Genomic DNA, 21,912 nt, shown 5'->3' with positions numbered 1-21,912 from the left:
CAAAAACGTGAGTCTAGTCTGAGAATGAAGAGTGTAGACCACTAGGTTTCCAACCCGTCCCACTTGGGTCCCAACTGTAAGGTGGGAACAAAGCTTCACACAGAGAGACAGGAGTAAGAGGGACAAGGACTGCACTTGTCCCTTTGTACTCTACATCTGATTAAACACTATCTGATTATCATAGCCAAGGAGGAATTCTGTTGTTCCCTTTCTCTCCTTCTTGTGGCAGAAACAAGTGTCTTTTAAAAGCACTCATGCCAGCCAGACATAGTGGCTCACACTTTTAATCCCAGCACTCAGGAGACAGAAACAGGTGGAGCTACATCAGGTCCAACCTAGTCAACACTTGAGTTCCAGGACAGACAGGGCTACATTAGAGAGAGACCCTGTCTCAAAAAACAAAAAGTCTTCATGTCATGGTGCACAGAGCAGAGAAATTTAGTGCTACTAAGTCTGTATGCTGTTCCTGATGCTCACGGACCCAATACACCCATCTCAGTTGCCACAGATTCACATCTTGGATCTGCAAACAGTTGTGTGAACTCCTGTGTGCAGTTTGATTTCCTCCTGGCTCAGATGTATGCCCCTGCTCTATTTAAAAATGAACAGTCTTGCCAGGCAGTGTTGGCATACACCTTTAATCCCAGCATTTGGGAGGCAGAGGTAGGTGGATCTCTGAGTTAGAGGCCAGCCTGGTCTACAGAGTGAGTTCCAGGACTGTTACACAGAGAAAAACCTGTCTCAAAAAAAAAAAAAAAAAACAGCTTTTTCAGAGAAGAGGTTACTATATGCAGCACAATAAACGAATGACAGAGGACTGATGAACTCTGAACAGTGATAGTTGCAAACTCCTTGTGGGCATCTCCTCTATCTCCTCTGTAGCATCTTGTTCAGTGCTCTGTCCGCAGTAGGTGCTGAAGCTTTGTGCAAATGTATGGTTACTTGATGGGAACATGGATTCTCTGCAAAGACAAACCAGGAAAGAATCACTCCCTCCACAAAAGGATTTCACAGGACTGGTCCTTTTGCAGCTAGAATATCCCAGCTTATATGGTGTGCACTTCTCTTCAGTGAACCATAGCTTTCTATGCTTAACTCTATTTAACCACACTTTGTATTTGTGGAGTGTTTTGTTTTGTAAAAAAGGTCTCAGGTAGCAGAGACTAACCACGAACTCCAAATACACCTGAGAATGACCTTGAACTTCTGATCTTCCTCTCTCTACCTCTTGAGTGCTGGCTAGGATTATAGACATGCATACCCCACTTGTGTGGTGCTGAGGATTGAGCCCACACCACAGCTTCATGCATGCTAGGCAAACACCCTATGAACTGAGCTAGATCCCCTTAGGAGTCTAAAACAGCCAGGCAAAGACAGCCTGTGTCTTGTTCATCACTATATTCACAGCATATAGCAGCCATTCCAGTTACACTTACTTAGTTAAAGTGAGTGTGTGCCTTTCAATAGCAAAATAAGACATGAGTTATATTCTTATACAACACGCACAGCACACACCAGATTACAATTGCAAAATAGCTTTTCAGGAATAAATCTACTCTACCAAGTTCAATATACATTTGCCTTGAGAATATATATACAGCATAATAATATTTGACTTTTTTTTCTGTCATTTCTCCTTCACAAAAAAGCTAAATTTTTATTGGATATAGAGGCAGGCACACAAAAATGCCAAAAAAAAAAAAAAAAAAGAGGGATACCTTCCTAAGTTGCTTGGTAGGAGTTATGGTGGAGCCCTGGGGTGGGGGTGCCTGGGTCTTTCCCTAAACTCTAAATGGTGGTGATACCAGGAGTCTGTATTTTCAACCAGCTTTTTGGGCAATCTTTGCTGTCAAACGTGCTTAGAATATTCTATTAAGTCACCTGTATTGTGTCTTTAATAATAAGTATATCCAAAGAGATAGATGGATGGACAATAGATAAATAGGTAGATAGATGTTCGGTTACTTATGTGAGGTCACGCAGCTGCATATGATAAAACCAGGAACTGAAACCGTTTCTTTCTTGGCACTCTGCCATAGCACCTCACCTCTTGATGTTTGCGGATAAAAGTTGACGTCAAGTGCTCTTGTGTGCTGACTGTAACTGTTTATTACATTCTCAAGACTCCCGTTTCCCACCCATATTAGAATAAGAGACAGATTTTGTGACTTTCCACTTCACACCCCACCCCCCAAAACCAGGAAGAGGAAGACAAGTCCTTAATGGCCAGTCTACATCCCAGCAGGAGGCAGGCCTGCTGGGCACCAGCCTCAAACCAGGTCACCAGCCCCACAGGGAGTCCATTCAGCCTGGCAACCCTCTGTGTACTTTAAAAGCCACCAGGAGCAAACCATTCTCCAAGGCCCTCCTAAGCAGAATGGAATGTTTCTTGAGAGTCTGATTAGCTAATGCTGCAGGCATGGCTGCCCTGAGACCTTCCTGCCTTCCTTCGCTTACTTGAATGGAGAGGGAGAATTTTAGAAGAAAAAAAAAAAAAAAAAAAAAAAACTTTGTAAAAAAGAAGAAAAAGAAAGCAGCATTTTATCTTCATAATAGCAACAGGATGTTTACTATGGACTAACTGAATTGTGGTTAGAATGCCATGTTTGTCCATCAGACCTCAATTCCTCCCTCAAGAAAGCCTGAATCACCTGCCCAGGCTCACAGCCTGAGAGTGCCTTGGCGACCTTTTCTGTTTCTGACTTCAAGCAGTGCCTCATTCAGCATTTTTCTAATTCTTTACTAGAGCAGGACACACACACCCCACTGGTGTGTGCGTGTCTATGTGTGTGTGAGTCTGCGTGTGTGTGTGTGTTATAGAAAACAAAACTTGACTTTCAAAGAGACATATTTTTCCGTAACCACCTGAAAGTGTGGGAAAGACAGCTGTTGCTTTCAAGGGTCCCTAGCATTTCTATGGCAGATGCCCACCATAAGAAGCCCACTTGCTTCTATGTCCCCAGCCCACCTCCAAAGTTAGTAGGACCCACCTTCAGCTCCTAGTGATTCCAGGACCTTCATGTCCTGGCAGGACAGACCCCAGATTCATGGTTTTGGAATACCTTGAAAGAGGAAGTAAGAAAGAAACTCAGAATTTAAAAGACAGGAGCTTTTTGTCTAAGGCTTGTGTTGTGGTTTAAATAAGAATGACCCCATAGATGCAGAGATTTGAATACCAGGGGGTGGCACTATTTGGAAAAAATTAGGAGATGTGGCCTTGTTGAAGGACTATGTCACCTGGGGTGGGCTTTGAGCTTTCAAAAGCCCATGCCAAGCCCAGAGTCTCTTTCTCTCCTTGCTGCCTTAAGATAGGGATGTAGAACTCTCAACTACCATGTGCCTGCATGCTGCTATGCTCCTTGCCATGAAAATAACAGACTAAACCTGAAACTGTAAGTAAGTCCCAATTAAATGTTTTCCTTTGTAAGAGCTGCTGTGTTCATTGTGTCTCTTCACAGTAATTGAACAATGACTAAGATAGCTTGAGGACAACTAACTACACAATGCCCAGAAGTGGCCAGCAAGAGGCAGAATGCAAAGGAACCAACTACAGGAAGACCCCCCTCAAACAAAGGAAGAACTAGAAAAGGTGAGTGGATTTAGGCCTAGAAGTCTCCCCATTCCCCTCTTTTCCAAATTGAAAATAAAATATAATTACATTGTGCTAGATATGTAGGATATATGAATCTCTAAAGTCAGGATAAGAAATAATCTATGATAATTTCTGATAGAGAAGAAAGTACCCTACAATCTAAATAAATAAATGTTGATAGATAGATAGATGATAGATATACAGCTCAATTATACATATAAATTAAATAATTAGAAAGACAGACAGACAGATGTATGAGCTTTGACTTTAGGAACCAAATGTAGTAGGTATTTCCAATCCTATCATGTCTTAGCTGTGTGATCCTGGGCATATTCCACAGGTTCTCTATGCTTTAATATGCTTATCTATTAGTGAGGATGCTGATGGTGACAATCCCTCTTTCTCAGAATTGCATTGAAATAGCCAAAGCACTTATAATGTTTCCTGAAAGAAAGTAAGTACCCTGAACATGCTTCCAATTATTAAAATCTCTTTTTTTGGGAGATCTGGAGCAGATAATACGATAAGAATGTGTTTTTTGGACTAAATGGACCAAGTTCAAAACCTATATATTGACCACAGGTGGCACATACCTGAAACCCCAGCATTCAGGAGGCATAGACAAGTGGATCTCTAGGAACTCTAAGCTAGCCATGTCTACGAAGTGAGTTCCAGGCCAGCCAGGGTTGCACAGTGAGATCCTGTCTTGGGAATTGAGTGGGGGTTTGAATTGGTCAGGATGGGCTAGGTTATGCTGTAGCAACAAACAACCCCCAAATCTCAATTACTTAAGATAATGTCTTGTCTTCATGACATGCCCACCTCAGGTCAGCTGAGAGTCACACTTCATGTCATTCTTCCTTAGTTCAAGACCTACCTGCTGGAGCAGACACTATCCGGAACATTGCTAATTGCTCCAGTAAAGGGACAGAGCGGTTTAGAGGATCTTAAAGGTTTGCTTCTTATATGTCCTTCAAAGGCTAAATGACTATACATCAGCCTGTGTTGTCCTTGAGAGATTGCCTTCACAAGATGGAGCCTAATGACTGTAAAGAAGGCCAGTGGGGGACATGCCATCAAAGGGGATCCTGAGATTCTTGGGGCCATGAGATGAACAAGTTTCCTTCACCTCATGCTTAGGTCATGCCATGTTGCATGACCCCACCACAAGCCCAAAGCAAAAAGGTCAGTGACTATAGAACTGGGGCCTCTGAAACTGAGTGAGCAATCAAGTGCTTTTACTAGCAAGAACCAGTGCTGGAAGGACAGTCCTTTCCAGCAGAAAGCAGAGGCAGAAATGTCCTGAGCACAGGAGCAGGCACTCTGACCAATGGCATGTACAGCCCTGGAAATTTGTAAAAAGGCAGCATTTCTGGCCTGGTCAGGGGCCTGCCTACTGAGCCCAAATTCACACTATAACAAGCTGCATAGTAGGATTTCTAAAAATAATTTATTTTAACTCTATTTTATGTGTATTGGTGTGAAGCTGTCAGATCCTGGGGACCTGAACTTACAGACAGTTGTAAGCTACCATGTGGGTGCTTGAACTCGGATCCTCTTGAAGAACAGCCAGTGCTCTTAGCTGTTGAGCCATCTCTCCAGGCCCTACATAGTAGATTTTTACAAATATAAGGACTGGTCGAGCCCACTGGGTGACAGGACATCAGCATGTCTCCCAGCTCTTGTCACCCTTCAGTTAACATGCCCTTTTTTTTTTTTTTTTTTTTAGTAGAAAATATATTTTTTTTATTTTTCAATTTAAAACAATCTCCTGCTACAGCCTCTTGAGTGCTGGGTTCACCAGTATGAGCCACATGCCCAACATGAAGGTGTTTATACTCATGTGTATACCGATGTATGTACATGCCATAAAAGTCCTTAAGAATGAGCACAGGCCAACAGGCTGAGTGATAAGCTCCTTTATCTGCTGAGGCATCTTGCCAGCCCCTTCTTTTGCTTTTTTGGAGACGGGTTGTCATGTAGTGCAGACTAGCCTCAAACTCTGTAGCTGAAGCTGGCCCAGAACTCTTGATTCTCCTCTGTCACTTGTAGGTGCCACGAGTATAGATGTGCAATCCCATGCCAGGCTTACACAAAAATAATTTTTGAAAGGCCTAGGCCACTACACCTAAGAAGAATGTCTTGGTGAATCTCTATCTGCCTGCATGAAAATATAATCCAAGAAGGAAGGGGAGGTAACCGCTGTGTATCAGGCTCACCTGATCTCATTAACTCCTTACCCCCCAACCAAACCTACATCCAGAAGTGCCATCTTGATCCCCACTTAGTGGCTGAGAAGCCAAAGAATTTGAAGTTTAAGGGACTCACTGAAAAGCACACAGGAGACACTCACAGATCTGCCTGCAGCCATAGCTTCTATCCACTACATGGTCCATGTCCAGGATGGGCATGCCTAGTTTGCAGAGGTCCCGCTATGGAACCTCTCCCCCATCTCAAGCAATCTTCTCCATGCCCCTTGAACTCTCAGCCTGCTGCCAGGTCAGCATGGTTATCATTGAATCCCCTGCATACACGTAGTAAGTTGTGATTTCAAGCTTTCGTCTCCCTCCGTTCTTATTCGTCTGCTGCACTTGTTATTCCCCTGTTGGTGGTTCCATCAGGAGGGATTTTTCTTTTCTGAGCCTTGTGTCTATCTGCTAAAAGCTGCTGCTGTTCTCTGGGTTTATCACACTGAGCTGCAGGGAACTGTACAATGTAATTCCTGTGACAAAGAAATTTGGAAGCTATACAGGTCAACCTGCTCCCTTGTACAGATAAAGAAACTGACATCGAGGTGAAGTGATTTGCAAATGATAACACAGATGTTCTGAAAATCAGCAGTGCTTCTGTAATAACCTGCCTGTCCAGCCACCTCTCTCCTCTGTGCCACTAGCAGGGAAGGAAAGGAGATCTCCTTTGCTCTGGCCTCCACCCTTTTCAACTGATCCCCATGCATTTCTGGGATATAAAGAAATGCCAGTAGGCTTGAGTTAGCTAAGCACTGAAGGTTGCAGTCACAGAGGCATGCAGAATATGAAGCATTTCAAGCCTCTGGAACCTGGAAAAGCAAGCAGGGCTGGACTGGGCTATGATAGGATGGGATGACTGGTTGGGCTGATTCTGTGCCTGGTTCTACCTTGGTCATGATCCTCAAAAGAGAAATCTATCAAGTTTGCAGAGCAGCTGTGATCCTGGACAGAGGTAACTACACAGAAGCTATCTCCAAGGCCTTGCCTTTTCTGACAAAGCCAGGTTCACCTTCCTCTCATTCCTGTTGACATAGTAACAAGCATTCACATGGAAGAACCATACATCTAAATGGGCAATGGATACTGCTTGACTCCCTCCCGTGACCTGGTATTTGACATCTAAGAGGATCCCGGACTTCTGCTTCCTGGCTCTTTGGTATCAACTAGAAGTATTCAATCAGGTGTATCTTCTGCACACCTGAGCCATACAAAAGTATTAGCCATCCAACTGCTATTTTATTTGGTTTGGGTTTTGTTTTGTTTTGTTTCATTTTATGATAGGGTTTCATGTAGTCCATGCTGTCCTGTAACACAGTTGTAGCCAAGCCTGACCTTTAACCTCTGATCTTCTTGCCTCCACCTCTGGAGTGCTAGACTTACTGGTGTGTGCCATCACACCCAGCTTCCAAGTCTACTTTTGACTCCTAGAGTTGAAAGGTAGGTAGGTCCACCAGACAACAACCAGTCAGGGCATGGAAAGGTTTATTAAAAAAAAAAAAAAAATCAGACCAGGCAGTGGTGGCACATGCTTTTAATCCCAGCACTCAGGAGGCAGAGGCAGGCGGATCTCTGAGTCAAGGCCAACCTGGTCTACAGAGCAAATTCCAGGACAGCTAGGGCTGATACGCAGAGAAACCCTATCTCAAAACTCCCCCCCCCAAAAAAGTCAGAATGGGTATGGAGATGGGGAGAGAAAAAATTACATATATAGATATATAGATCATATACATGTTTTTAAAATGTATATTATGAGGCTGGGGTGACAGATCAGTGTGTGAAGTGCTTGCCGTGCAAAATATGAAGACTAGAGTTTGGATTCCCAGAACCAATCTAGATACCAGGGGTGTAGTGACCCACCTGAAATCCCAGTGCTCAAGGGGTAGAGACAGGGGACCCACAGAGAAAGCTGGCTAGCTAAAGTAGCCAAAACAGTGAACTCTGGGTTCTGTGAGAGATGCTGCCTTAATGTAAGGTAGAGAACAATCAAGGAAGACATACTACATCAACTTTGGACCTACACATATATACAAGTACTCTTACACATATGAACATGTATATACACATGCACACATACCAAATGCCCATGAAAAACAGTCGTTATGATTTGGATATGAAGTATCCTTCAAGAAGGCTCATGTGTTGAAGGCCTGGTCCCCATATATTGGTGGTATTGTGAGGTGATTTGATTATAAGGGTAATATATATCTTCATCAAGGGATTACTGAATTGATGAGCTGAGCTCATAGATGATTAGGCATAAGAAGGAGATAGGGCATAATTGGAGAATGTAGGCCACTGTGAGAGTGCCTTTGAAAAGTGTATATATACACACATGTGTATGTATTATATAGTGTATGTGTTGCGGAATATTATTTTAGGATGTGCTACATTTGTTTATGCTGTGGAACTTTTGTCTAGTGGTGCAAAAATGGGTTGTATCCTTTTATGTTGCATTTGTTTAACTCTGTGAGGCTGTGTTACTTTGCCTGTCTCAGACACCTGATTGGTCTAACAAAGAACTAAATGGTCAATAGCAAGGCAGGAGAAAGGATAGACAGGGCTGGCAGGAAGGGAGAATAAATAGAAGGAGACAAGAAGGGGCCAGCCACATAACCAGACACAGACTAAGAAGGAAAGAAAAGATATCCAGAAACAGAAAAAGGTAAGAGCCCAGAGGCAAAATGTGGATGGGATAATTTAAATTAAGGAAAACTGGCTAGAACTAAGCCAAGTTAAGGCCAAATATTTATAAATAATAATAAAACTCTGTGTGATTTGTTTGGGAGCTGGGTGGCTGGCCCCCAAAAAGTCAGAGTAAAAACAACCAACAACATGTGTGTATTTCTCTCTCTCTCTCTCTCTCTCTCTGTCTTCTTCTTCCCCTCTCTCCTCCCTTCTCCCCATCCTGGTCCTCTATCTTTTCCTGGCTGTCATGAAGTGAGTAGCTTTCCTGCTTCAGGAAGCTCTGCCTCACCACAGATCTAGAACATAGATCCAAGCAACCATGGACTAAAACTTCAGAAACATGAGCCCAAAATACTTCCTTTAAATTGTTTTTCTCAGATATTTTTGTCACAAGAGACACAAAATTTAACACACAAGTTCTTTCCCATATAATCAGAAGTGACACACAAAACCTTAGCCAGATGAACACAGGTTCTGATGAATGAACATGAGTGTTCACTTTCAGTACTGCAAACAATGCGTGTGCCCCTCTGGACAACCCTAAAAGATTGGTCCCATCCCCATAGTAAAGGTAGAGAAACAGAGGTTAAGGTTTGCATTTAGCCCCAGGCACCACATCACTTACAGTCTATACTTGTACCAGGGGTGGTGGCACTCACCCTTAATTCCAGCACTCAGGAGACAGAAGCAGGCAGATCTCTGTGAGTTTGAGGTCAGCCTCATCTACAGAGTGAGTTCCAGGACAGACAGAGCTACACAGAGAAATCCGGTCTCAAAACAAAACAAAACAAAAAACTCCAAAACAAAAACAAAAGCTATGCTTGTTGAAAGTCACAAAGATGGTTCAAGCAAAAAGTGGGAAGACTTGCACATAAGAGCAGCAAGGCACAGAGGCATCAGGGCCTCCCTGAGGTCAGCCAGCAAGTGTCCAGTCCTGCTGTGTCTCTGTGTATCTGCTTGCAGGCCTTCCTTCTCTGTATCTCTCTGCATTCTATCCAATTGTCTCTACTTGTTCATTATGGTTATTTTGGTTTTGTCTCTGAGACAGGATCTCCCAAGGTAGCCTAGGCCAGCCTCAGCCTCCTGAATCTGTTTCAGGTTCTTACAGCCTCTCCTAATCCATCCCAAATCCCATGCCCAGAGGGAATGTGATTGTCCCAGGTTGTATCCCACCCACATCCACCACTAGTCTAACCAATGTGACTAAAGGCACAGTTATGCTATATAAAAATGGCCACCAAAGATCACCTCTCCCAGAAAGATGCAGAGCCGGGGTGACACTGAACTGGACAAATGCCCCAAATGTTATTGTCATATAGAATATGCAGAAACAAAGTCCTCCTCTGGACCCCAAACTCTCAGAACAGGAGTCTGTGGTCCCTCTATTTCCACCATCCATGGCTGTTCAACACATACAAATAAATCCTCAGCATCCAAAGAAGGAAAGGCTTAGGCCAAAGGCTGAAGTTCACTGCCGGCTGTAACTAGCTTCCTGTGTGTACATCAAGGGAGACCCCCTGTTGGTTCTTGGAAGTATTAATGAGGAAGAAAGAGGCAAAGGAAGGAGCAAACCTTCCTTCAGCCTCAGAGCCCCAGAGGCCACCAGCTTCCTGCTCTCTGGATGGCTGTCCTTCTACTGGAGGCCAGTGTGTGGTACTGATCTCCGCATGGGGTCAGAGCTGGTGAGAGAATATCTGCAGGGAATGTCAAAATTAAAGACATGCTCTGTGCCAAGCAGGAAGCCCGAGCCTGGCAGCACAAAGGGGCTAGACAGGATGGCCACAGCTGATACCAAAAGGCAGGGGTATAACCAAGAGAACTCAGGAGGGGAGACACTGAGCAGGGAATGGATGCACACACATGCCATGGAGGCCCTGGAACTCGTTTCGAGGACAATGCTGTGCATAGGAGCCATAGGAAACTCACACTCTGTAGGCAGGAATAGAAATCCACTTATTCTTAGGCTGGGGAGATGGCTCAGCGGTTAAGAGCACTTGACTGTTCTTCCAGAGGTCCTGAGTTTAATTCCCAGCAACCACATGGTGGCTCACAACCATCTGTAATGAGACCTGGTGCCCTCTTCTGGCCTGCAGGTATACATGCAGGCTGAACACTGAATACATAATAAAAAAAGAAAGAAGAAAGGAGGGAGGGAGTGGAGGGAGATTGTCTTTTCCTTCCTCTTCTTCTGTCTGCCTTTTCTTCCCCGGCTGATGTTGGAATTCTTTTCTCAGATTGGCTTTCCACCCTCTTCCTCCACTTAGATCTCACAGGTAGGCTCCAGCTGTGGGCATGGGCCTCTCTTCATCTGAGTTGTCAAAGGGCTCATTTAGTACTTCCAACGTCTCAGAAATGGTCTCAGTTGTTACATTGCTGTTGATCCCCCTGCGTTTCCGACCCCATTTCTTCCTTACTACAAAAGGCCTCTGAAATGAATTCCAAACATAATACATAAGTGCTCCTGAGAAATTAAATGGTTGTGGCTGACCTCAAACTCACAGAGATCCCCCTGCCTCTGCCTCCAAAGTGCTGGGTTAAAGGTGTGTGTCGCCACCCCCCAGTGACACTCATCTTTTAAAAAAAGAAAGAACAACAATGGTGGTGATGGTGATGCTGGTGATAATGGTACCACTACTCCCAGGAAACTGTTGTTTCTTCTAGGAAGAAAAGAACCTGATAGGAGAGACTCAACTTTAAAAATAAGACAAAACAAAACTGATGAATGAATGATGAGCAAACACACAGATATGTGTGAGGATGGGTGGCATAGTAATGAATTAGGACTAACCTAAGAGGCATCCAATACAGGATTGATTAAGAAAATTGTGGCATAGTCCTGTAAAAGAATATACATATTTCAAATGACATCATCAATAAATGCCTCTCATTTCAGAAGAATAGCCTCAGGATTTTGTTGGATGAAAAATAAGAGCAAAAGTCATTACTTCACTTCATATTTAAGATGAGATCTCACTCTGTAACCCAGGTTTGCCTAAAACTCATGATATACCTCAGGTTGACTTCAAGCTCACATGCAATCCTCAGATTACAGTGTGAGCTACAATGCCTGGCTCAAAGTCATTTCACATTTTATATTTAAAAATTAAGCATATGTACCACCAGGCAGTGGTGGAACATGTCTTTAATCCCAGCACTTGGGAGGCAGAGGCAGGCAAATCTCTGTGAGTTTAAAGCCAGCCTGGTCTACAAAGTGAGTTTCAGGACAGCAAGGGCTACATAGAGGAACCCTGACTCAAAACAACAAACAAAAGTTAAACACACTCACAGCAAAATGTTGATAATGCATCCAAATAATAACAAAAGCAGAGGAGACTTAAGATTGTTTTAATGCTTTTTTTCATTTAGTTTATTTTTTATTTATTATATAGTCTATTTAATTTAGTTTAGTTCTAATTTTCTCCAATAGTTATCTGTTATTTATATAATTAAAGCAATGCAAGAAGAAGACTAGGTATGTAGCAGAGTGGTAGAGCATTTCCTAGCATGCACAAAGCCCCAGATTGAATCCCCAGCACAGGAAAAAATAATTATAGTAAGGAGAGAAAATGAAATATTAAAGTGTGTGTGTATATGTGTCTGTGTGTATGAGTAGGTATATGCTTGTGTATGTGAGTATATGTGTTTGGGGGGGTGTGAGTCTGTAAGCATGTGTATGAATGTGTATGTATACATATATGCATAAGTGTGTGAGTACATATGTTTGGGTGTGTTGTGCATGTTCTGGTGCACGTGTGTGTAAGTGTATATGAGTATGTGTGTGAGTATATGTGTTCAGGGTATGTGTGTGTATCCATGTGTGTAAGTGTGTGTGTTTATATCAGCATGTGTGACAGTATATGTGTAATGTGTGTTTTCATAAATGTTCATGTATGTGTGTGTGAATGTATGTGTTTGGGAGGTATGTGAGTGTGTATATGAGTGTGAGTGTGTGTGCATCAGTATGTGGGGTAAGACATGAGGCTGTTGGGACTCCAGCCTACATGGGAGCTACCAGCCTAACAGGGATGTAGCCTGGGACAGATCAAGACAGACAGATGAGAGTATGAGCAACAGAAGCTGGAAAGACAGGGTTGCAATCAGGGAGAGAACTAAGTGAGGCAAAGCCAGGGGTGAACTGCTAGAACCACCACATCACTGGGAATCCAACTTAATGGAAACACAATTTTAATTTTAATTTAAAAGCTCAAGTTGTGTTAGCCACTGTGCTAGGTGTCAGATACCCATCCCTAACCCAGGAACAGTCTCCGATAGCCATTTGCAAATGAAACAGTTTTCTCCAAGGCAGTCTCACTAGGGAAACAAACCAGTCTTCAGGGTAGGCCCCCATGCCCAGGAGTAGATGCCAGCACAACATGAACTTCACAGCATCTTTGGAGGGGTTGTCTCATAATTTTAAGTAAGAGCATTTTTTTTTCTTTAACCTTACAGATTCTTTGTCTATATATTAGGCTTTTGGTTTTATGGAGTGTTTTGTTTTGGGTTTTTTAGGTTATTCTTTTTTTCTCTCTTTTTCTTTTTCTTCTTTTTTTTTTTTTTTGGGTCGTTCTTTGGTTCTTTCTCTTGGTTGGATGTTTTGTCCTATTCTGATTTGTTTTATATATTTGATTTATTTTATTTTATTATAATTATTCCTTAGATGCCTACTTGTATTCTTACAAGAGACAGAAAGGGTGTGGTTCCAGCACTCAGGCCAAGGAAGCAGGCAGATCTTCACTTCTCCCTGTTCTCCTCTATATCCAATCCCCCAGTCTCATCCCCAGCTCTGTAGCAGACCACCTGATGCCCTCCCCTTCCTCTTTGTCCTCCTCTCCAGTGGACCACACAGATCTTCCACCCAACCTTCCTTCTTCCCACTCATTGCTTTATCAGGCAAGAACTCCAGCAGGCATTTTCCAGAAACCTGAAATCCAAGCCTGCTAGAGAAGCAAGTAGGCCAGCAAAGAGGATAGGCCATCTTCAGATCTTTAGTCTCGCTCCTCTGCTCTCCATAGCAAATTCCCCAGCCGCATCCCCAGCTCTGTAGCAAACTGCCTATGAGGGCTCTCCTTGCTCTCTGCCCCCATTCCCAGGGAACTAAGCAGATTCTAATGGAAAACCACTCTTTCTTCCCTCCTGTGGACCTCCTCAGCCCCTCCCTAATACCCCATCTCCATCCCTAAGTGTCAGTTCCCAATACCAAAAAAAATATAGTTTACTTGGAACCCCCAAGAGCCACACCTATCAGGATGTCAGAAGGATTTCCTACCAAGCAACAAGCAGCCACCACACTCTCCAAAGAAGTGGAGAGGGAAACAAAGGAATAAAACACCCACCTAACAAAGACAAGACCAGACATCAGCACCTAGTATTACAATCTTCCCAAACCTAGACACCAGTGTAAAAGCACAAACATAACAACCAAGACACTAAGTCTCCACTAGTGCCCAATAACCCTACCACTGCAGGCCCTGAGTATTCCAGTCTAACTAAAGCCCAAGAAAAAGGCCTTAAAGTACCCCTTATGAATATGATAGAGGACTTAAAGAGAAAATTAATACATCTCCTACGTAAATCTATGAAAACACAAACTTCTGCTGAGACCAAAAAAAAAAGTAGAAAGAAATGAATAAAACAGTTCAAGATGTGAAAGTAGAAATAGAAGGAAACCCCAACTGAGGGAAATCTGTAAATGGAAAGTTTAGGAAGTTTAACAAGAACCTCGGATGTAGGCTTCACTGACAGAATATAAGAAATGGAAGACAGAATCTCAGCTATTAAAGAAAAATGGATAACTCAGCCAAAAAAAAAAAAAAAAAAAAAAAACATTAAAACTTAAAAAAAAAAAAAAAATCCTGGCACAGAACATCTACGAAATATGGAACACCATGAAAAGACAAAATCTAAGAATGGTAGGAATCAAGTAAGAAAAAAAAAAAAACCCAAGTGAAAGGCACAAAAAATATTTTCAACAAAATCATAGAAGAAAATGTCCCTACCTTAAAAGAAAATGATGACTATCAAGGTATAGGAAGCATAGAGAACACAAAATAGGCTGAACCTGAAAAGAAGTTCTCCTTGGCAAATAATAATTGAAATACTAAACACAAATTAAAAAATAGAAAGAAAGAATGTTAAAAGCTGCAAAGGGAAAAAACAATTAACATATAATAGCAGACCTATTAAACCTATTATAATTACAACTGACTTCTGAATGGAGACTCTAAAAGCCAGAAGGGCCTGGACAGATGTACTACACTCTATAAGAGAACACACATGTCAGCCCAGATACTTTCTATTGTAATAGATGGAGGCAATAAGAATTTCATGCTAAAACCAAATTTAAGCAAAATCTATCTACAAAGCCAGCCCTTCAGAAGGCAATAGAAAGAAAGCTCCAACCTAAAGAAAACACAATGAATAAATAATCCCAGACCATCAAATCAAAAGAGGGAAAACACACAAACACACCCCCACTACCAACAACATCAACAAAATAATAGGAATCCATAAACACTGTTCAATGATATCTCTCAACAGCAAAGGTCTCAATTCCCCAATAAGAAATACAAATTAAAGTTGGGCGGTGGTGGTGCATGCCTTTAGTCCCAGCACTAGGGAGACAGATCTCTGTGAGTTCAAGGCCAGCCTAGTCTTCGAAGCTACACAGGGAAACCCTGTGTCAAAAAAACCAAAACCAAACAAACAAACAAACAAAAAAAAAAAAAACACACAAATTAAAAAAGTTGGCATGGTGATGCACACCTTTAATGTGAACACTTGGGAGACAGAGGCAGGTAGATCTCTGAGTTTGAGATCATCCTGGTCTACAAAGCAAGTTCCAGAATATGTGTGTGTGCGCACACACACACACACACACACACACACACACACACATATCATATATATAGTATATGTGAAAGTTTCTACTGTATTAGGTTTCCATCTTACCCGTCAAAAGACCCTTAATTTTAGCTGTCTCTCCCCATATTCCCTCACTCTTCTCCCTATACCCAACCACTCCCCACTTGATTTTCCTGTTCTAACCCACCCCCACCCCCACCCATCAGTAATCATTCTGTTTCCCTTTCCTAAGGAGATCTATTCATCCCCACCTAGTCCCTTACTCTATACTTAACCTCTGTTATTACAGACTGTAAGCTACAGATAACCAAGCGGTTATCATTGACTTCACATCTAATATCCACATACCATATTTGTCTAACTGGAGTCTGGGTTACCCACTCTAGACAATATTTTTCTAGTTCCATCCATTTACCCATGAATGTCATGCTTTTGGGTTTTTTGTTTTTGTTTTTTATTTTGTTTTGTTTTGTTGGTTTTTTTGGCAGCTGAGTAATAGTCTCACATGTAAATATACCACATTTTCTTTATCAGTTCATCTGATGAGGGAGAACTAGGGCTCTTTCCCCAACTTTTGGCTGTTATGAATAGAGCAGCAATGAACATGGTTGAGCAAGTGTGTCTGTCGTAGGATGAAGTGTCCTTTGGGTATATGCCCAAGTGTGGTATAGCTGGGTCTTGAGGTAGATCAATTCCCATCTTCATGAGCCTTCATTCCTATGTTCTGATGTCTTTGGTACCCTGCACTCTGCCAGAGGAGAAACATGAAAACCAATTATCTACAAGCCCTCTAATCTACAGTGGTGTCTTACTTGCAAGATAGTGCAATGGTGGCACAAAGATTATGGGAGGAACCAACTAATGCCTGATTTGACCTAAGGCCTGTTCCATGACAGGGAACCAACACCCAACACGCTTGGGTAACCAAGAACCTGAGATTACTGTTCTAAAAAAAGAAGTGTACCAATAAAATGACTCCCAGTGACCTTCTGCTATACTCATAGATCCGTGTCTTGCTGAGCCATCATCAGAGAAACTTCCTCCTGCAACAGATGGAAAAAATACAGAGATCCACAGCCAGGCATTATACCAAGAATGAGGGACCATGGAACACTCAGCCCTAAGTGGGATGTCTGCATCAAATCCCTCCCCTCATGTCTCAGGGAAGCCTGCAGAAGAGGAGGCACAGAGTATAAAAGCCAGAGGGGATGGAGGACATCAAGGAAACAAGAGCTGAGAGGAGAAGTGGACACAGACCCCTGTCCCTAAGCCAGAAGCTAGCTATCTCCACATGGTACCCACTTACAAATGAAACTTTAGTTTCTCCAAGTGTGTCTCACAGGGCAGACAAACCACTCCTAAGGACAGAATGCATGTCCAGCAGTGGATGGCCAACAGACATGAACTCAACAGTGTGCTTCGAGGTTCCTTTCCTTGTTTCAAAATGTCATGCCAGGGCTTCTCATCTTCAAAAAAAATCTTATTTTTAATTATTATTTTACTTATCTATAAATACTTTTCTCTTTTTAACCTACAGTTCCTTTTTGTATATATTATGGATTTTAGTTTAGATTGTTTTATTTTGTTTTTTTGTTTTTTCAAGACAGGGTTCTCTGTGTAGCTTTGGAGCCTGTGCCTGTCCTGGAACTTTCTCAGTAGAACAGGCTGGCCTCAAACTCACAGATATCCTGCCTCTGCCTCCCGAGTGCTGGGGTGGATTAAAGATGAGTGCCACCACCACCTGACCTAGCTTAGTTTCTTAATGATACTCCTGAGTGTGCAAGCAAGTAGGACTCTGTGTCTATATCTGATTCTTGTTCATTTTCCTTCTGTTTGTTTTGTCCTGTTCCAATGTGTTAGTTTTTACATTGTATTATATTTCACTATTATCCTTTAGTAACCTGTTTGTTTTCTTTTTTGTTTTTCAAAACAGAGTTTCTCTGTGTAGCTTTGGAGCTTGTCCTGGAACTCGCTCTGTAGACATAGACCAGGCTGGCCTCAAATTCACAGAGATCAGCCTGCCTCTGCCTCCTGGGTGCTGGGATTAAAGGCATGCACTACTACCACCACCCAGCCAAAAGCCTCTGTTTTCAATAAAATAAAAGGATAAAAAAGAAAGAGTGTGGATTAAGATAGGGGGGCGTAGGGAGGAACTGGGAGAAGTAAGGGGAGAATATGTTGTACATACATTGTCAATTAAAAAAAGAAAGAAAACTCTCAAAGTCCCATTTTCCTGTAGTGTAGGTAAATTGGCGGCAGTAATAAACTGATCAACAAACAAATGAAAGAAAAATATTAGATAGAATATTTAAACTTCATCCAATATGTCCAGAAGGAACATGTCATAGGAAAATATAATAAGCACACTTGTACCCATAACCTTTAACAAGTCTTAGCATGCTTGCTTCATCTGTTTTTCAGTTGCTGTTGGTGTTGGTGATGTTTTAGATTCAAGTGCAAACTTCATAACATTTACTCTTGAATGTCAGTATCCATCTCTGAAAGCTACACCTTTTTAGCCAAGTGTAGTGGCCTACACCTGGAATCCAAGAAGTGAGAGGCAGTAGGATCCTGAATTCAAGGTCATCCTCAGCTACACAGCAAGATCCAGGCCAGCCTGGGCTACAGGAGACCATGCCTCAAGAAAAGAAAGTAGATTTTTTTTTTCTAGTTAGGACAGCACTGTTACTCTACGCTGAAGAATTTGCAATAGCTCTTTAATATAATCAAGTTCATGCCTATGCCTATTATATAAATACGTAAATTATTCCCAAAATATATTCTCCCGATGGTCTTTCAGACAAGGGTCTGCTCAGATTCTGCACGTTCTGCTGGTCATTTTTTACTTTTAAGTGTTGTTTTAGTGCCTACCACTACATCTCCACCTCCATCTTCAGCTGTGAATCTATTTTCAAAATGACTGTTAACCAATTGTCATGTACCCAGAAGATATATCCTAGCCAGACCCAGGCACACACAAATGCCATTTATGGGCAGCCAGTGCTGCAGCCTAATCCCATCCTTGGTAACTGGTGAAATCACTTGCCTTAGACAAAGAGAAATGAGAGCTAGGTGTGGTGGACCACACCTGCAATCCCAGCAGCGGCAGGAAGATCCCTCCAAATTGGAGGCCAGCCTGGTCTACATAGCAAGCTCCAATCTGGACTAGCTAGGGCTACATGTGAAACCCTATCTCAAAGAAGGGAAGAGAGGGAGGAGGGACAGAAGAAAGGACAAATGACACCCTCATCTGAAGCATCCCACACATAAGGAACAATGGCTTCTCTTTCTTTACCTTCTTGTATAGTTCAGAGGACCAAACATATGTCATGGGAAGTGTCTGCAAGCAAGACCTCAACTCTGGCTTTACAATTATGGAGCTACATGATTTTAGCCAAGCTTTTCACCTCCATGTCCCTCAACTTCTTTATCTTAAAAATGGGAACAATATCCACTATGGTGTTTGAGGAGGACATGAATCAACTTATCCTTTGTGCCCATCACAGTGTTTAATTTTCATTTATGGGGCCAGTATGATGGCTCAGCCCAAAAAGGTGTTTGCTACCAAACCTGGTGACCTGAGTTCAAATCCCTAGAGCCCATATGGTTTAAGAAAGAGAACTGACTTCTACAAGCTGTCGTCTAACCTCCACATGCATGCAATGGCGCGCACACACACACACACACACACACACACACACACACACACACACAAAATAAATAAATGTAAACATACAAACAAACAGAAACACAGAAAGGAAAGCAAACCCCTCTCCCATAAAACCTGGAACAGAAATCATTACATGCTACTAAACCCATTCTTTTCTTCCTGACAACTGTATTAGACTACACTTCTAATCTCCCTTGAAGTTAGATGTGGCATTGTACTCAAAGTCCCACAGAGATGTAAGAGTGTCCTGTGCCCTCTGACAGTGGAACCAGGATATATCCCTGATGCATGAACGGACTTCAGGAGCCATCCCCATGGAGGTATATTCCCTTAGCCTAGAGACATGGGGGGGCATACCCCAAATGACTTGACAGATTTTGATGATCCCTCATGGAAGGCCTCACACTCCCTGGGGAGTGGATAGGGGATGGAATGGGGGGGGGGCATTGGGAGGCATAGGAGGATGGAAGAGAGAGGGAACTGGATTTGATATGTAAAATAAGAAAAAACTATTAAATAATAATAATAATAATAATAATAATAATAATAATAATAATAATAATAAAGAGTGTCCTATGTACAATTTTTCTGGGTATGACACAGAACCATCTACTCTTATTTTTTTAATGTTGTTTCCAAGTTTCTTTTCTTTTTTATTAATGTATTTTTATATTCCAATTCCAGTCCCCCCTCCCTCCTCTTCTCCCACATCCCCAACTCCTCACCTCCTCCCATCTGTTCCTCAGAGAGGGTAAGGCTTCCCCTAGGACGTCTACTAAGTCTGTCCCATCATCTAGTTGAAGCAGGACCAAGGCACCTCTCCACCCCCACACCCCTATGTCTAGGCTGGGCAAGGTATCTTTCCATATAGAATGGGCTCCACTAAGTCAGTTTGTGCATTAGTGTTAGATCTTGGGCCCACTGCCAGTAACCTCATAGATTGTCCCAGTCACCCTACTGTCACCTATATTAAGGGAGTCTAATTTGGTCTTATGCTGGTTCCCCCTTTGTCAGACTTGAGTCAGTGATCTCTCACTAGCTCAGGTCAGCTGATTCTGTGGGTTTCCCCATCAAGTTCTTGACTCCTTTGTTCATATTATCGCTCAGCCCATTGGTTTTGTGGATTTCTACGTCTACTTCCATCTGTTTCTGAAAGAGGGTTCAAAGTTCTCTGGGGTTGTGGATTGTAGGCTGGGTATTTTTTGCTCTATGTCTGGTATCCACTTATGAGTGAATACATACTATATTTGTCTTTCTGTTTTTGATTACCTCAGTCAGGATGTTTCTTTTTCTAGTTCTGTACATTCTGCATGTGAATTTTAGGATGTCATTGTTTCTTACCACTGAGTGGTACTCCATTGTGTAAATATACCACATCTTCTTTATCCATTCTTCAGCTGAGGGGCATCTAGGTTGTTTCCAAGATCCGGCTATTAGAAATAATGTTATGAACACAGCTGAGCAAATGTCCTTGTGATGTGAATGTAGAACCGTCTACTCTTATGTCAACTCCTGGTGTGACCTGTTGAAACCATCAGGATCTCTGGGCCTGGATCCTTATCAAGAGCTCTTACTGCCAGCAAGGAACCTGACTTGAACTTCACATGAAATTCACATGAGGAGGTTTATCTACAACCATAAAGTCCCACAAACATGACTGCCCAGATGTGAGCTGAGCAAGGACACCAGCAAACATGCCAAATGTCACAGAGAAAAGCCCTAAAACCTTGGCCCTACACAAAGAACTACAGACAACTGAGGAAGGCTGAGAGCAGGATGAGCCTCCCCAGGAAAGAGCACACCAACTAGTCGATCGTCCAATGCCACACAGCCCTGAAAACATACATACCAGCAACCTTTATTGACTTATCATGTTATATTTGGGAATTTATGTGTATATACAAATATATACATGTGTGCAATAACAACTGATAAAAAAGAAGCCATGAGTTTGACCCAGAGTGGAGAAGAGTGTATGAAAGAGTTTAGAGAGCAGAAAAGGAAGGGAGAAATGTAATTAAAATACAATCTCAAAAATAAATAACATAAAAAGTCCACTAGGAAAATATACATACTGTTGGGGGTATCATTTAATTTCTTTTTTTTTTTCTTCTTCTTCTTTTCTTTTGTTTTTGTTTTTTGAGACAGGGTTGCTCTGTGTAGCTTTGGAGCCTGTCCTGGAACTCAATTAGTAGACAAGGCTGGTCTCAACTCACAGAGATCAGCCTGCCTCTTCCTACCCAGTGCTGGGATTAAAGGTGTGTGCCACCACAGCCCAGCTTAATTTCTAAGACATTTCATCATACAACACTTTTTTTTCACATCTTTACATGGATGTGTAAATCACTATAGAATCAGTGGCACCTCTACTACTAACAAACTACTGGAATTTGGGGGTCACTTTATGGTTGTCAGATAATAAAAGGGAAATTACATGTCCCCTTGGGGTTCTTAGTCTTATTAATAAAAGAACTTAACAATAGACTCAAATGGGAAATCAAGGCCAATATTATTAAAGTTAAAAAAAAATATCAGGGCAGGCAAGCTACAAATCTCAAGAGCTGCCTGATGAATGGAGGAGGAAAGTGGGGGAAAGCCATGCCATTTAAGTTGGCATGGTCAAACACAACACCAACAAACAAAACCTGCACATGGCAGGGAAACTTTAGAGAAGATTAAGGAAGCCCAGAGTGTTGGGGAAGTTGGGAGTGTTAGGAAATGTATGCTTAGAAGAGAGACAGAACTGAGAAAGAGAAGTCATGCTCTTCTGAATAGACAAAGGAAAGTGACTTCGACCTGTAAGCTATTGCAGGAGGGGCCAGAGATCTGTTATCTCATTAAAGGACTAATTATTC

At 42.2% G+C, this 21,912-nt stretch overlaps 1 protein-coding gene across 1 annotated transcript in view; it reads right to left on the bottom strand.

Moving 5' to 3' along the window:
- The window catches only part of LOC127221814 (translation initiation factor IF-2-like), a 114,552-nt gene extending 110,305 nt beyond the window's left edge, over positions 1–4,247 (bottom strand). The window contains exon 1 of the mRNA XM_051183809.1: positions 4,186–4,247. Coding sequence (XP_051039766.1) covers positions 4,186–4,247 — 62 coding nt within the window. The remainder of the gene's footprint in view (positions 1–4,185) is intronic.
- Between the last annotated feature and the right edge of the window lie 17,665 nt (positions 4,248–21,912).

This window comes from Phodopus roborovskii, unplaced genomic scaffold, assembly GCF_943737965.1.
Source record: "Phodopus roborovskii unplaced genomic scaffold, PHOROB, whole genome shotgun sequence".
Taxonomy (NCBI): Eukaryota; Metazoa; Chordata; class Mammalia; order Rodentia; family Cricetidae; genus Phodopus; species Phodopus roborovskii.
The sequence above is the reverse complement of the archived record's forward strand: the minus strand, read 5'-3'. Positions and strand labels throughout refer to the sequence as shown.